General features: G+C 44.0%; 1 protein-coding gene across 3 annotated transcripts in view; it reads left to right on the top strand.

The window, feature by feature from the left end:
• Positions 1 to 13507, top strand: part of LOC144164386 (eukaryotic translation initiation factor 2-alpha kinase 1-like) — a 357352-nt gene extending 343845 nt beyond the window's left edge. For all 3 annotated transcript variants that reach the window (XM_077694911.1, XM_077694912.1, XM_077694910.1), the window contains 3 exons: positions 5438 to 5581; positions 7915 to 8010; positions 12693 to 13507. In XM_077694911.1, the coding sequence (XP_077551037.1) occupies positions 5438 to 5581; positions 7915 to 8010; positions 12693 to 12830 (378 nt within the window). In that variant the 3' untranslated portion in view covers positions 12831 to 13507. The remainder of the gene's footprint in view (positions 1 to 5437; positions 5582 to 7914; positions 8011 to 12692) is intronic.
• Positions 13508 to 17563: the final 4056 nt, after the last annotated feature.

Below are 17563 nucleotides of genomic sequence, written 5' to 3'. Positions count from 1 at the left end.
CACGGAGAAGTTCGGTAAGACGGACGAAGAGGCCCCTCAGCGACACAAATATGTCGCGACGGGTAGGCGGGAATGTCTGGAGTTAGATGGGGACTAGCTGAAATGCAAAAAAGCACAGAAAAAGGTCCTAAAAATACCGCTGCAGGCACAGATGGGATATTGATGAATTTGATTAACCAGTTAGGACCAAAGAGCAAGGGAAAGCTACTACAAGCCATCAGAACAAGGATAGAAGAAAAGGCAATTCCGGCCGCGTGGCAAATGAGCAGAATGAACTTAGTGTACAAGGGCAAAGGAGTCAGGACAAACCCAAGCTCGTATAGGCCAGTAACCGTCACGTCAATGTTTTACAGGTTAGCAATGCAGGCAGTGAAGTTCGAACTAGAGCAGTGGGTGGAAGAAAATAGAATACTAGGGGAACTTCAAAATAGGTTTCATAAGGAGAGACGAGTAGACGACAACCTATTTTTAGTAAGCCAATGCATAGAGGTGGCGAAAATGCAAAACCAACCTTTGTGGTTATCCTTTCTGAACATTAAAGCCGCGTATGATAATATAGACAGGGAGCGGCTATGGAGTATCCTGGAAGACGAGGGAGGGGGGCAGAATTCATCAGATTACTGAGGAAGCTATACCGGGAGAACCAAAGAGAGGCCTTTGTCCTGCAGTGGGCGTAGATAGGCTGGTGATGATGATTATGATGACCGGGAGAACCAACGCAAATACTGTGAGATGGGACAGCATACATTAGGCCTGTGGGTTTTAAACAAGGATGTCCTCTCTCTCCGCTGCTGTTCATGATCTACATGGCGGGGTTAGAAAGGAAGCTGTAAGTCAGTACGCTGGGGTTCGACTTATCATACATGAAAAACGGGCAGGTGGTGGAACAATGGGTTGCAGGACTAATGTATGCAGACGACATATTGTTGATGGCGGACAACCGTATACGTATGCAGGGCTTGATGAATATATGCAGTGAAGAATCGACACACCTAGGGTTATCCTTTAGCGGAGAACAATCAGGGATTGTGGTATTTAATGACGGCGCAAGAGCACAAAACAGTATTTATTTATTTATGTATTTATTTATTTATTTATTTATTTATTTATTTATTTATTTATTTATTTATTTATTTGTTTATTTCAATACCTTCAATGCCAAGAGGACGTTAAAGAAGGGAGTAGTTAAGCCTACAAAACAATTGTACACGGGGAGATTAGTCAAGTTACACTATAAATGCGGTTTACATATAGAAACTAATAATGTTTCCAGAATTTATACAAAGGTAATAGCAATATACATGCTCAAACAATGAATTAAATACAAAACGAGCATATGAACTAATGCAATGCACTTAAAAACCACTTATCAAATAACATCAGCGTATGAGACCAAAATACAAGCAGAAGAAAATATAAAACGAACATACGAACACCCGAAAAATAAACCCATCTACCAAAAAGAAATCAGGTAAACATAGGGAGACAGAATACATGTTCGATAAATATACAATGCACGCGTGTAAACAACAACAAGAAGAAAAGAAAGTTTTCTGGGAAGGAAAGTAGCGTTCGGTGGCCATTCGAAATGCGCGCGCATCGATTATTGTGGCGATTGAGGTTGGCAGGTGGTTCCAATTTTTGGATGTTTTCGGGATGAGAGAATCAAAAAATATATTTGTATTGCAATGCGGAACTTTAACCTTGTAGGGATTATCAGTGCGTGGTGATATATATGATGGACTACTTACCAGTTTGTTTTTTTTTAATTGGATTAGAGTGGTAGATCTTGTGAAAGAGATTCAATCGAGCTGCTTTTCTGCGCAAAGAAAGATTGGGTAGATTGAGGGTGAGTTTCATGGACGTTACACTTGACATGCGAGAGTAGTTGGCCAAGATAAAACGTGCGCTGCGGTTTTGAACGGATTCTAAAGCGTTAGTAGGATAATCTAATCCTGGATCCCATACTGTGCAGGCGTATTCTAGCTTTGGACGAATTAGTGTTTTGTAAAGTATCAATTTCAGATCAGAACGGGCAGCGGAAGAGTTACTTTGGAGGCACCCAAGGGTCCTATTAGCATTGTTGAGTATGTAATTCACGTTCGTTTCCCATGATAAGATATGAGTTATGTGGACTTCTAGATATTTATATGTTTTAGTCTCTTCAAGTTGGCTGCCTTCAATAGTGTAAATGGAAGCTTCATGGGGGTTCAGACGCCGGGAAATCCTCATTGTTTTGCTTTTAATAATGTTTAGACGCATTTTCCAAATAATACACCAGTTAGACACTTTGTTCAGATCACACTGTAGCAGTGACGAGTCAGAATTTGAAGAAACGGTTCGATACAGTACACAATCATCCGCAAACAATCTAATAAAAGAATTAATTGAGCTGGGTAGACCATTGATGTAAATTAGAAAGAGAAGGGGGCCCAGTACTGATCCCCGAGGCACGCATGATGTGACTAAACAGAAAGAAGAATCAAAATCATTAGCGGTTACAAATTGTGTTCTATTAGACAAAAAATTTTCAATCCAAGCTAATATTAGGGTCCAGATTTAACTTTCGAAGCTTCATGCAAAGTAACTGATGAGAAACAAGATCGAATGCTTTGGATAAGTCCAAGAATATGCAGTCAACAAAAGATCCGTTATCTACAGCAGAGAAAAGGTCATGTGTAAAAGAAATGAGCTGGGTCTCGCAAGAAAATGATTTCCTAAAGCCATGTTGGCATGAAGAAAGAAAAGTTGTTTTCCAGAAACTTAACCAGGTGTGAATAAATTGTGTTCGAAAAGCTTACATGGGATGCTAGTTAATGAAATCGGACGGTAATTTAATGGGTTGTGCGTGTCGCCGGACTTGCATAATGGGACCACCTTGCCAATTTTCCAATCGTCAGGTAAGGTGTTCGAGGTTAATGACAGGGTGAAAATCTGAGCAAGAATTATGGATGAATATAGTTCGGTGCTTTTGAGAAATTTTGAATTTATTCCTTCTACTCCCGATGACGATGATAATTTTAAATTCCTAATGAGCGGTATGATTCCACACCAGTCAATAACAACTCCTTCCATTGGTGGAAAATCAGTACATCAGTGCATCAAGTAGTGGATCACTGCATCAAGTATCAGTGCATTAAGTAGAAATACCGTGGCGAGGGTGGCGCAGAGCAAGATAAAGTTTGAGGAACGACTTCGTGACATGGAGGATGAAAAATGGTCCGCGAGGGGGTTCAGTTCCTGTATATGAGGAGCGTGGTCACGCGGTTGAGACGGAGGACCAGACTGCTGACCAAGCGGTACGGAAAGTCGGTAGGGAAAAGTGGGGTGTATACAACACTTAAAAAGCAGGCAAAGGCACCAAAGACGACAAACTGGAAACAGAGAACGGAAGCGAAAAGAACCCTTGAGACTTACAGGGCAGAGAAACGGGAAATAAGGAGAGATTCTATGGCAATACGAGAGGCCCTGCTGTGCTCTTCGAGGCACGATCGGGGGGGCTGAGAACCCGGGCATACACGGGTAGCTAGAGGCAGCAGGATGAAACATGTGCTGCTGCGGCAGTGATCGGAAAACTATGGACGATATTGTCAGGAGCTGCACAGAGACACGACCACCGCGGGGTGAGGGGGATATGGCGCTGGCAGAGGCTTTGGGATTAGGGGTGAGGAGGAACCTCAACTTCAAGGCCATAGAGGTGACAAAGAGGCGACTAGAGGGGTGGTGGAGGAAACGTAGGGAAGGGATAGGTACGCAGGCGGAGTAATGATAAGGCTGAAAATTTAGAACAGCGGGGGAAGAAAAAAAGGGGGTGGGAGCGATGAGTTTAAAACAGGGAAAAGGGGGAGACGGGAGGGACGAAGCATATATATTAGGTTAGCTGGGAGTATGGCAAGTAAGCGTAATAAAAGAGGCGAGTCGGTTGCTGACAACGGATGCCCCGTTTCAAAGGGAGAGCCACTAATCATCGTCATCATCATCGAAAAGCAAAAATGCATGTGTGTACGAAATTTCAGCGCACGTAAAAGATCCCCCAGGGGGGTCAAAATTAATCTGGAGCCCTCCACTACGGCGCACCTCATCGCCTACGTTGCATCGGCGCGTTAAACCCCATAATCAATGAATTGACAAAAGTGTGGGTAACACATTCGATAACGTGCCAGCTAACAAATCATTCAGGGTGACCAAATATTATAATTCGTTGGTATTGTTTATGTGCCTCTTGTAGGATTTTTCTGTTTTGTTACAAATACAAAAAACGTGCGTCATTGGTATTAAGCGCTGGTATTTGAAGCGCCAGTACGCAGGCCAAAATTTAAGGCTTCGAGGTTAGCTTGATAGGCGTTTCCATAGCGACGATTGCGATTTCAACAAAAAGGAAAGGGCAGTAAATATATCCCACTGTCATATCTCTTGGTGGTGGCTTTATGAATAGTTGCTGGGACAACATAAAGTCTGAGCGAGAAAGCAGGCGGTAAATCGTCGCTTCTTCATCTGTTATTCTAATATCTTGTAATTGTTTAAAGTTTGCTTTGCAATTGCACCACTGCCCTTCGGGAACGACAGCATTTTGAATTTTTGTTTGTATTTTGATTTGACTGTTTTTAGACTACTAAATGTTTTTTTTATAATTTCAGTGATAATTCAACTCGTCAAACCGTTTCGCGAACCGGTTCAAGCTCCCGAACCGGTTCTCGAACCGGTTCAAGCTCCCGAACCTGATCGGTTCGGTACGTGATTTTGTCGCACTGGAACTCAACCGGAACGAAATGATTTCGCCTGAGCGAGAACCGTAACCGAGCCGGTATTTTTTTCTGTTCGACGCACTGGTTCACCTTGATCTCCGACTTTATTTTCAAGTTAACTTTCACATGGCTTAATACAAACAAGTCTGTACCATATCGTTAAGCCTGACTTCTATTTTTACTCATCAAAGCTAATTCAACAAAGGATAATTTATTCCTGCTGCAGCATTCCCATGAAAGGATTACAGCCAGTTCATTTAAATGAACAGGGGATCGCATCCAAACAAGTTCATATTAAGCCAATATATTGACGATATAGTCCCCTACAGGCGCGCCAGTCAAGTAGAATAGCTACATTGTGTCACAGCCATGTGACACACGCCAGACAAAGTTACACGAAGGTTCTAAGACGCCAAAAATATATCCTATGAGGTGGCTGTTGTGAACATTGCCCTGAAAACCTCTCAAGGTAGGTTTATTAGAAAAGCATAAATATTTTTTCTCAGTATAACCACTGAGTAGCACGTATCACGACTTTATCCATGTAGACTAAACTTCTGCCGCTGTTCACAGGAGAAAAATGCTGCTGAGGTGTGTTTTCAATGTGTGGCCACCACTCCAATACTGTTCTTTTCCTGGAAGCTCAAAGTTTCCCATTCTGCGTAAGTTTGCGAACAATATCTGTTTTTCAGGTGGATATATACAGCTTGGGCGTCGTGCTTGCTGAACTGTTATGCCTATTCCCCACTGGACACGAACGTTGTGAACTTGAAAGACTTCGCTACGGGAAAACACCGGATCGTCTGCACGAACTGTCAGAAAGGCAGGAAAATGTGGTAAGAAAATTGGAATCAATTCATTGCCGCTTTGGAAAAGCAGTGTGTATGTTTTCAAGTATAATTTGCTTAAATAACTTATTCATCATTGTGGTTTTTCACCTAACCATGACAAACTAATTTACTGTTCAAGAACTGAAACAAAAGGCATTCTACAGAAAGCTGGTGACGTCTTTTAAATAGGTCAGTGTTTCTTCAAATATGTGGCCACACGTGCCTTTTATAGACTGCAAGAACGATATCGAAGAGATACATAGCCCGGAAGAGATTATATGGGCACACCAGGTACATTGCGTCATAGATATGTTTTGTCGGCATTATTTCACAAATATGGCACATCCAGCTGCGTGTTGAATACTCTTTTACAACACCACAATTTCATTACTAAGGAAAACGTAAGCTCGCGTATTACCGCTTTTATGATCACAAAACTGGTGTTGGGTGCCTAGAGGAACAGAGCACTGCAAGAAAATTATATTGTAGCTGACCCTAATTTTCAAACATTCAGGAATGTCAAAGGCTAACGCAAAGCAAAAAAGACAAACTGTATTTCAACTACTTACATGCCAAGGAGAAGCTGTAACGTGACGACCGAAACTCTTACATTTTAAATGCAGAGCATTTCAGTAACTCACGATGTCTCCCGCATTGACGTCCGTAGTCGTAGTCCGCACCCCTCCCCTACATGATATAAAAGAAAATACTATCCGGCGCCAGGTTTCGATCCCTCGACCCTGCGGGCGGAACGCAATGTTCATGGTGCTCTACCTACTGCGCCACAAAGCCGACACAGAATGGGACGCTACGAACGCGCCTTATATCGTTGACTCATTCAAATTACTGCTGACGAGCGCTCTCTTGTAAGCAGTTGCCACAAGTGCAACAACATTAACGTAACGCAAACTACTGAACGTCGTGCGCCCGCGGAAATGCTCTGCATTTGATTGTGCCCCTCGCGAGGAGGATGTTTGACGCTACCTCTTGCAAGACCGAGTGCAACCGCCGATAACAAGGTCCCACGAGCGGCGCGCGCGCCGTGGACTCCCTACTACCCAAATGGAGATGGCGCTTCCTTCCTGAAGCGCCCGACTGAACAGCAGAGAGCCTCTCCTCAACGGCTTCAAAAAGCCACACATCTTCTTATGAGAGTGAAATTAACCCACCTTCCGGCTACACCTGTGGACTCGCTTTTTACGGCATGCCAAAGAACTTAGGCACAATGCCGTTTTGCACAGAACTTACTTACCTACACTATTGTCGTCGTTGTAGGTGTATTTGTATTTCGCGCGTTCGGTTTTCTGACTGCCTTGATGGTAGTTCGCGTCGCAGCTGACAGATAGCGCCACCTGTCCACGGCGCGTGCGCCGCTCGTGGGACCTTGTTCTCGGGGGTTGCACTCGGTCTTGCAAGAGGTAGCATCAAAAATCCCCCTCGCGAGGGGCACGGTCAAATGCAGAGCATTTCTGGAGGCGCACGACGTTAAGTAGTTTGCGTTACGTTAATGTTGTTGCACTTGTGGCAATTGCTGACGAGAGAGCGCTCGTCAGCAGTAATTTGAATGAGTCAACGATATAAGGCGCGTTCGTAGCGTCCCATTCTGTGTCGGCTTTGTGGCGCAGTGGGTAGAGCACCGTGTACATTGCGCTCCGCCCTCAGGGTCGAGGGATCGAAACCTGGCGCCGGATAGTATTTTCTTTTATATAGTGTAGGGGGAGGGTGCGGACTACGACTACGGCCGTCAACGCGGGTGACATCGTGAGTTACTGAAATGCTCTGCATTTAAAACACAACTTCCCATCAAGTAATCCGTTATCGTCGTGTCTAAGCACCAGCACACCGCTCGTGCAACCTTCCATCGCGCTTCCTCTGGTCCCACCGATCCCAAAATCACGTACGCCCTTGCACCTCCTGAGACATCGGTCGAGGTACTCTGAGGAATGCCTTTTAGGCGGCTGCCAGGCGGGCGGTCACCGGTTAAAGAAATTCGCGGAAGTACACAGCGAGGGATGCTGATGCAATCTTCTCAAGTCATAGCAAGTAACGATAATATGACGCGCAAGCAACGTGTTTTGCATCCGTTCTCATTGCAGTTTAAGGATACACACAGCCGAGCGACATAATGAAAAAAGGAGAGCCTGTACGATCTGTTCAAGCCGCGCATGGCTTGCGTACGCACGGTGGAATTGTATTATTTAAAATCTGTTGTATTATAATAATCTAATCATTGTAATACTTAGGCAGATGCCATTATATGCAGCTAAAATATGTAACGAGACACAACCCAATCCAAATGCTAACGATTTACAGTTTGACCGCGATATTACGTTTGGCAGGTGGACACGGTTCGCCGAATGTGCAGTTTCAATCCTAAGGACCGACCTTCGGCAAAAACTCTTTTGGAGTCAGGTCTGGTTGTTACAAAAGGAACGGTAAGTCCGCATAAGACTGGTGCATTTTGCATTACTACCCTCTGCAAGCTTACATTTTCGTTGGCACGTTTATCCAAAATGTAGTATATCTCAACGCCTTACATAGTTCAAGTGAAATAAGACCATTCTACAATGAAAAAGGCCCAAAGTAGAGCCATTTAAGGCGCTATTACGTAGAGCTTTGAGGTAACTGGCAACCACACATTTTTCAAGCTACGATGTAGAAAGCCATGATAAAGACGTAATATTCATCTGTGATAAGTTTATATGTTCCTCGTTTCAGGCGAGATGAGATTACACTTTTCGATATATTTAACAACAGCTATTCTTTTTTTACGTTGTCCTGGTAAATTGCAACTAAATGTGTAATATTAAAACAGACAAGTATGCAAACAAAGCGCAACACACCTTTAGTGTTTATTCACTTCCCGTTTCTCAGTACATTCTAACACGCGTTCTGGCGTTTGGTCAGAAACATCAGAAATTACAATGCAGAACATCGTGAAACAGTGATGTGCGGCATTGCTTCAATTTCAGTTGATTTCTTACTAATGCCTGTACGGCATTGATATAAAACTTTATGGAATGCAGTTGTTGAAGGCCTGTTTTTAAAAGAGTGCCCAAAGACTTGCATGAATTTGCACATATAACTGAACTGCAATTGCGGCATTGCTGGACATTCATATATAAAGTGAATAAATCCGGCAAACTTGGGGCATCATTTTTAATTAAACCAGAGGGCGGCGTTAGTGCGTGAGTCTTTACGAATGATTGTATGCGACTTATCCCTTGCAAACTATATCAGTTGCAAATCACAAAAGGCCTTTCCAACACAAAAGCCGTTTTCGGTTCTTCCTCTTCGATAGCGGCTACGTGATCCTGGTCGGTGGTCAATCTAAGAGTGTTGAATTTTCTTCTTGAGTCGTTTGGTGGATCTTTCGTTAATAAACATGTTTTTGGTAGGTGTATGTGTTGCTGCCTTGTAGGCTTCTCTTCTTACTTCTCACGTGATGTCGTGGGCGCTACGATTCCCTCCACAGTTAGTGCACCCTGCCATGCACTCTTGTTGGTCGGCGATGTCGGTGATGTGTTGATCGCATCTGGCCAATCTTGGCGGACGCACCCTTTTGCTACCATCTGTTCTTTTTCCGATGGCGGGCATTTTGGGCAGAATGTTTCTTGTGGTATGTGAAGACAGGATTTCTAGACTTCTTCCGCGTGTTGAGCTTCCCTCGGTAGGACGCTCTCTGTTATGGTGATAATGACAGTTTCTGTGTGTCCCATCTTGCGTTGCTAGGAAGTGGTATCCAGGAGCGAAGAGTTGTTCTCTGGTTGTTCATTGTACAATGCCCTGTATGAATGCTTTGCCATTGTGGTCTGGGCTAGGTTCCTAAATCTAGATCGTATAGGCGTTTCTGTCTTGTTTAGAGATTTCAGCTTTTTTTTTCTTTCCTTCGCGTTCCCGTTGCCCATACTAATTATGGCAACGCTCTTGTCGCCGGATATCCTTACTCTGACGTACTTAGCGTCTGCAGGCTAAAACTATGTTGCTTCGGTTAGTATATATAGACGGTAGCTTGGATAGCGTAGCGATAGACAGAACCCGCTGTTGGTCGTAATATTAATTTGGTGGCCTGCATCTTACTGTAGTCTGTGAAGGTGAAGGGCACAAGCCCAGTGCACCTTCCCGTAGATGCGGTGGCCGAGCAAAATTTGCATATCAGTACCTGGCTGCATCCCAATACCTTAAAAATGATTCAGAAACAACACAAATCTGCAACCTTTCACAAAGATTTCAATATGCAAGTGCATCAATCTATAATCATTAGAAACAAAGTTAAAAAAGCTTCAAACGTATATAACAATATACACCAGCATTAGAAACAAAGTAAAAAACGCCTCAAACGTATATAACAATATACACCAGGAACATGAGGCCAGAGCAAGTTATAAAATCAGGGCAAAATAGTCACAAATAAATTAAGATCCACAAGCTGTCATTCGAGTAAGCGCAGTAAAATGAATTCAGGAAGAGAAACATGACAATAGATATATGCACGACAGTCACGAAGCCGGGCTACCAATAGATCACAGTACTCTGAACTTGACATTGAGTGCTCTTTGTTTTTACACCAAAGTTGGGAAAAAAATATTTCGCGCAAGGCCCCCTTAAAACATTTAACTGACGGTATTCCACTATTGCTGTCAGTAGTTTGTTTATTTGAAGAACCTGGAATGAGATTCTTCATCGATTGTTCTCCGTGATTGATTCTAATTTGGGAAGTCTGTAGTTTTACTAATCATAGAACGTTTCTCAAAGAAGCACTGACCGAGCTTATTGAGGTATAATTGATACATGCTGAGATTCTCATAAATGTTGAAAAACTCTCCTGTGGCCATTATATTGTAAGTTTTCTATAAATCCAATTGCTTTTTTGCATAACAGTATATGCACACTAATGTGGTATTCTCCCTCATACCAACTTTCAATTCGCTCTCGTCGAGACAGATCTTGTAGAAAGTTATAAACTGAAAATGATTTATTGTAGTTTTACTGCACACATCCGCGTTTTGTGCTATGATACGAAATGGCTCACAAGACTGCTGTCATGGCTGAAAAGTGGTACCGAGCTGCCGTTACGTTCATCTAGAGTGCTCATACGAAGATTGGTCTAAAGTATGGCAGCAAGCGTAGAATACATCTACAGGACAGGAACTATACAGTATAAGACCTTATTTAGGCAGATACGCAACAGAAAAACAACATTCGTTGAGGTTTTTGCAGACAGACTTTGAATAGGCCACGTGCATACGACACGCACACAGGCCTTTCAGACCGTACACAACCACTACTATGCCAGAAATGGGGTAAATTTATGTTGAGTGCTGGGCCTTACACGACGGTGGCATTTACCTGAACTTTGAACTTATCAAATTTTAATACATCTGTCACTGTTCTTGGGAAACAAATGCTTAGCCTACATACACTACTCTGGGTTTTCAGTTCTTATCTCCAACCGCGTGTTATCTAAAATACGTCGGGAACAAGATAAGTACTTACAATTTTGTGTACGGGCTGGGAGCCTCACCGCTCCTGCCGGGACAGATCTCTTGGTTCCACTTTTAAACTCCCGGCTTCTTTTAGAAAATATCATTGGTATTATCACCCTTCCAATTGTCTACCTTTACAAAATATTTTCCTATTCAAGTGAGCAAAAGTCGTAATTGTGTTCGCTGCTCATCGGTTTCCTTGTGCAACGCTACTAGTACTGCCAGTACCAATCGGGCGAACTTTTACTCGGTGGTTCATTATGAAACGTGCTTATTGTTATGTATTGTTTTTAATCAACTCTTCCTGCAGTTATCAATGTCGACTCTCGGCATTAGTGACAAGCCAACACGTAGACAACGAGCTGGGAAATAAACTTACTGATATCAACCCAGAAGTTGCCTCTGTTGGCACAATCAGTTCTTTTCTGTACGTTTGGCTGGAAGTATGGATGCGTTCAAGCGAAGCTTGTGCTGGCTAACTTGTGTCGCCGCCTGCGTTAATTCTTGCCTCGTAGACAAAAGTTCCTCCTTACTCCCTTGCCGTCACTTCCCACCCGCAGATAGCAGTCAGAACCCTTCCTTGCCCGCAGCTACCGGCAGATTCACCTCCTGGCCAATCATGTACTCCCTCTCTGCACAGGAAAAAGGGACGTCAGCGTTTCCCGGCGCACTGTTTTCCCCCAGTTAAAGGCTGGCTGCGCGATCGGTAACCCGCGATTAGTCCGCTTCACCGAAGAGCAGGCAGGCCTGAAGGAACGCCACTGGGAGGGGACCATTGCCGTGCATGTGCTTGGCAAGCTAATCTCAGTTTCGGCAATTCCAAAGCCAGGCTAAACGGCATGAGCGCGCCGTTGCAATGATTCAGCAGCCATGCGTTCCGCATTTGTTGTGATGGGAATTTCACAAGGAATTGGCTACGCTTTTACCGGACTAAAAAGCTTTGCGTGCAGCCCTGTTACGGGCAGATTTGTTTTTTTTTTGTTTTGTTTTGATGGAGGTTGCTTACGTGCGTGTAAGTGGCGCGCTTGATGTTCGCAGCTGGCTGTTGACGGCGGACGCTTAATATTTAACATGAATATTCCGATGTCGTCTTTGTTGCTTCCCTGTCTGAATGCTTCACTTACAGAACTTCTCTCGCACGCTCGCAATGTGTAGATGAAGTAAAACCACCGTTCTACATTTGCACAAAGAAACATCGTCAGAAGTCTCAGTGTGGTTCGTCCTATTTTAGAAAAACCTACATTACTTTATTCTAAATTTAAAACCCATTAGAAACCAGCTGGGTGTTCAATTGGCCCATTAACCAATATAACGCGAAAATGCCACTGCAAATCTAAACGTTTTCTGCAGAAGACGATAGAAACTTCCCCGAGACGTCTCAGCCGCGGCCATGAGCGCCCTTCGTGCATCTCACCATGCCGAGAATCATTAACCACAAAAATGGCAGCAAAAGTGACTGCGATTAACCCACAATGCATGCCTCGAGTGGTAATCAGATGCTACTAGATATTATTTTTACTTTTGTTTCAGTGATATTTTCAGTTTTGCCTAAAATCCGGTTAACTGCTTGTCTCTCGATACATAATGATTGTTTATGTTTTCAAGGCACCTTCATACGGTCTTTTTTTCAGCTTGTGACGAAAAATCAGGAGATGCAACTAATGCTATCTCTCCTGATCCGAGACCAGTGGGTCCAGAGTCAACAAGCCGAAGATATGCAACCCCGACCTTCATCATCTTCCACCCCCCTTCCAACCTCTGAGCTGTGAGATAAGCTGGTACCCAGCAGCGATCTGCATGTCCAGGCACGTTTGGCCTCCAGAACGCCAGCTGCCCACTCATCCTATGGCTTACTAGAATTGTGATCTGCTGCCACTTCATCGGCTGAATGAAACGTTTTTTACTCCTATAACTACTACTAGAAGAACGACCTAGATAGAACAGTAATACCGTCTTGCAGCGCCGCGTTTGAAGCCCGAGGTGCGTATTCTGCCCAGTGTAGTTACAATTTCTTGTAATTGTTGGATGCAATGACTTTGTGTGGAGTAAGTTGTCCTAATAAAGAGCTTTCATTTTCCTATGTAGTGATGCGTACATTTCATGCAAAGGAACTATAATTAAATTTCTGCATAAGATTTTTAATGTACGTTTGAGCAGCAAATGAAAAAATGAGGCCGAGATATCTCTCGTGTACGTTGTACGCCTGTTTTAATAATTCTTCGGGCCTGTATTTACGCAAGTAATTGGCAATACTGTGAACGTATTAAATAAAGATCTTTACATAGAAGGCTTTGGTGACAGTATTGAGAAACAACAGGAGTCACCATCTCACAAACCAAAGCTATAAGGAGCAGCAGTAAAGAATTTTACAACATGACTTGAAACAATCTACATGGGATTTGGCTAATTTTCAGACACAGCTCCACCCGTTTTTCCGTATACAAAACCTATTTTCACGTACTTTCATGATCTGCATGGGTACCGAATAATGGACTCATGAAAATTGATAGCCAGAAAGGAAAACTATTTGGCCGCAGGTTGGTTACAGCTGATTTTACCCTTTTTTGCGAAATAAAATTTGTCTTAAATACTCCGTTGTATACTCACTTTTTCAAATGTTTTTTTTTTTTTCATAATCACTCCATTCAGATTTTTTGTTCGCCTATTTCGTCTGCGGGAAGGGGTGGTGGCGAGGGCCACATTTCATTCCCTTGTGGGTAGTATCCCGGCATTTTATGTGCGAATCCAGCGCCTTTTACTCCTTTTGCTTGGAACACTCCTATTCTTTTAGGCGATTTCTAAAACCGCTCTGCTCTACCGCAGTAGGCTAGGTGATAGAACGTAGATTCTGAAAAAAACCCGGGTTCTAGCCCTAAAAATGTGACTATTTTTTCCAAGACCCCACTTTTCTCTTGTAAAATATTCTCTTGCCCAAATCATAAATCAAAGTGATTTACTAAATTCACAAATCAAAAGGATTTACTATCTTTTTGGTCGGTTTAGAGCTGGGCCGCTCCATAGCAACAGGTTTTATTAAATTTTTTATTCACACAAGAAGTGCCGAGCTTGTACCCATCTTGGAACGGAATATCGCGAGTAAAGACAACGCCAGCGAGTGCAGTCTCGTTCCATTTCTAGCCGAGCACTTCTGTAAAAACCCCAACGCCTGTCGGATTATTTTATGCCGCAGATTCAAGCTTGAGCTCTTTTGGCATTCCCGTACCATGGGACAGCGAGTAGCGTATTGTTTACTGTTTCTGAACAGGGCAATACTGAGAGGTGGGTGGATAGCATGTAGTTTTGTGCTGCATGGGGACGGGGCAGAGGGGCACAAGTCCGTTTGACAGCGCGTCAGCTCCAGCGGCGTAAGTGCTTGGGGGTAGCTTGTAGTGTTGCGTAATCTTGCTGAAAGCAATGAGATGGCCTGCCAGGTTGTCATCCTCCCACTGGTGCAGGTTTGCAAGACCTCAGGCGTACGCATGGGCTGGTTAGTTGCCGAGCATAAAAGAAAGGTCAGGTGTTCAGATCATTGGCAGATTTTTTTCGGGGTAATTCTGGAGAACCTCCATTTTTTGGATATTCTTCCCGCCTTGCACTTACGACCAATCACTTAAGACTCGGCTATGATGGTACTGTCTTGAGTCTGCGTTATAGCTAACGTGATCGCGTTATCTGCCGCATGGATTATGCTGCCCTGCAATAAACTGGTTCTTGATGAAGGCAGTGGGGTTTGCGACAACTGCAGTTTTGGAGTTCCCGTGCGCGTAGTCCGCTGCATCTGTGTACACCGTGGTGCAGGAGTCTCCATATAGTTGTTCGGAGGCATAGGATCTGGCTTGTCTTCTCCCATTGTGATGTTAATAATTCATGTTCCGTGGAAGTGGGGCATTCTCTTCCTTGAATAAATGTCTAGTGGGATATCCGACATCGATTCAGTGGTGTGTGGAGGCGCTTAGCGTAGGTGATGGATGGGGTACGTCGTGTTCCGGGGGTCATACCCAGGCGTGTTGTCTTCTAAGTGAGATGGGCTTCGCGTCATTCTTCTATAGTTCTTCGCAGTCCTAGAGCTGGCAGTTCGGAAGTTGATGTACGTGTGGGCAATGCTATGGCTTGCTTGTGAGCCTTGCGGATAATCGCGTTCATCTTCATTTTTTTCGCAGCTGAAGGATCGTGTAGTGAGCGGCGTAGGTTAACCGAGAACAATAAATGGTGGCACGAAATATAGGATGGCAAGCTCGTCCATGCTGTGTTTTTGACTCCGAGTTCTTCGCAGAATTTTTTTTTCTCAGCGATTGCTTCTAGGTGGTTGGTTAGCGAAATTGTTGACACGCCATGCATAGGTTTCTAATATTTTAGGGAGTGCGGATATTTCCATCCACGCTTATGTTTGTGTCCATAGCTGTGTCACGTTATCCCTTCTGCCTTAGTAACAGCAATAACAGTAACAGAAGGTTTGTCCGCAGTCTTTTGCATACGCCTGGTTTGCGTTGGTACGTAAAAGGCTGGTTCGACTGGCCTTGAATTTATCCAGCCGATAATTCATGCATCTATATAGGATATTGAGGGCAATCAAACTTAAGTCGACCGATGTTTTTAAAGTTATGTGTTTAAATGTGCCTAAATACCTTATCTTGAGTGAGCTTATAGGCACAGGCGGATGCAGAACGAGGTGCTAACTGTTGATGTCGGTAGCCTAATTAACTTAAATTGAAAATTAACTTTTGCGTTGCGGCAGTAAGGAGGCATGTTTCTATTGAGAAGTTACACGTAACCGGGTTTCGACGCAGTTTCCTTTGGCACAGTACCTCTACTGGATACGTAGTTCGAGAATTCGAACTGCAAAGTTCCATTGCCGTTCGCAAGATTACGTATGCAACACAGTGAGTACCAGCGCAAGCTCCTCCCTGTTGTGACGTGCATGCTGCGTACTGTGATAACTGCCATCCTTTCAGTCTTCGCTGGCATTATCGCAACCTGCAGTACTCGGAACGGCTTTCAAAACACAGAAAAAGAGGAAGAGCTGTGCGCCGGAATTTATTGTCTAGCACGCGTAATCATGCAAACTGCAATTAAACTTCGCAGTTCGGCATCTCGCAGTACGGATGCGCTAGAAAAATTTGGCCGAATGAAACTGTGTAGAAATGCGATTGCATCTAACATTGAAATGCAAACATACCTGCCTACTGTAGACACTAAGAAGTTAATTATCCAACTTTGGTTCTTTAAGACATCGACATCAATAGTTACCACGTCAATCTGTGCCCCCATGCGCATAACCTCACTGAAGAGGTGGTCTTCACGTACATCTAAGCGCTTGATTAAAAATAAACCTGCCGACTTACCTTGATGACCCCGCAGTTATGTCGTGGCCATACATTCTAGCATGAATATCCGGAATTCGATCCAGTTTCATGAATAAATTATTCGCACTTTGCAGAAAAATAGGGGGCTCGAGCGCTCCTTGCAGAGTTCCGCTTCCGTCCGGTTCAGACAGGTGCTCTCGCTCCGAAGTGACGCCTTTACTGTATGTGAGGAAGTCTTTATATATTTACACACTCTTTCCTCGTTGCCGGTATCTCTGTGGGTCTTTATGATGGAGGCGGTGGCTTTATTGTCAAATACTTCTTTGAAATCTTGGGCAAGCATTTCATTAGGATGGAGTTGTTCGCAGCCTCGAATGTCATTGTTTATTTGTAGCAGGATTTCGTGTGTCTACAGGCGTCGGGGGAGACAGAAAATCCTAGCTGGCTATTGCCACTTAGAAATTTCTAAGTACTTTGTAGTCAGACAAGTACGACGTATGTCATCAATTTTACAGGTCTTCAATGACCGTAACACCGGGAACGTTCTCGATGCTTAGAGTCTTGTCTGGCGTGGGTAGCAGTCTCACCTCGGCCTCCTACAATGTGATCGGGAGAATACCACAAGTTTTGCGCTCAATCAACTCCGCCTGGGCTAACATAGTTTTCCTTCGAATTTGTGAGTGCGTTGCTGGTTACGTTATGCGTGCTGGCGATGATTTTAATGAACTACGGCCAATAGACCTTATGCAAAAGTGCCGCCATCTACCGGAAAAAAACGAAACGAGCACGCGACGCCATGTTGAAGGATGGCGGTCGCGGGATTGCTTGGTACGGAGCGTGTGAGGGGCTTTCTGGGCTTGGCGATCCTTTTATGTTCAGATAAAAGCGCAGCAAAAATGAGCGACGAGTGATCTGTGGCCCATGCACTTGCAGGCGACTTCATAAATACGCATTATGCATAGAAAAAACAGTCAGCGAGGCACCGGCATGGATGCTTTTGGAGACTGTCGCGTTTCTTCTCCTTTTTTTGGCTTTGAGAACGCACATATTTAAAGTACATCCGTATGGGTTCGCATCCTGCGGGTTTCTCAGGAGGTCATTCCTGAAACGCTTCGAAACTTGCGGGCTGTCCTGAGGTTGAAATGGGGAAGGGGGGACTCGCGATATAGCTATACGCTAAGGATCCTCTGGGAAGCAGA

The sequence above is a fragment of the Haemaphysalis longicornis genome, unplaced genomic scaffold (assembly GCF_048455015.1).
Source record: "Haemaphysalis longicornis isolate Haplotype H1 unplaced genomic scaffold, Haemaphysalis longicornis Haplotype H1 scaffold_13, whole genome shotgun sequence".
Taxonomy (NCBI): Eukaryota; Metazoa; Arthropoda; class Arachnida; order Ixodida; family Ixodidae; genus Haemaphysalis; species Haemaphysalis longicornis.
This window is presented reverse-complemented; position numbering and strand designations above follow the sequence as displayed.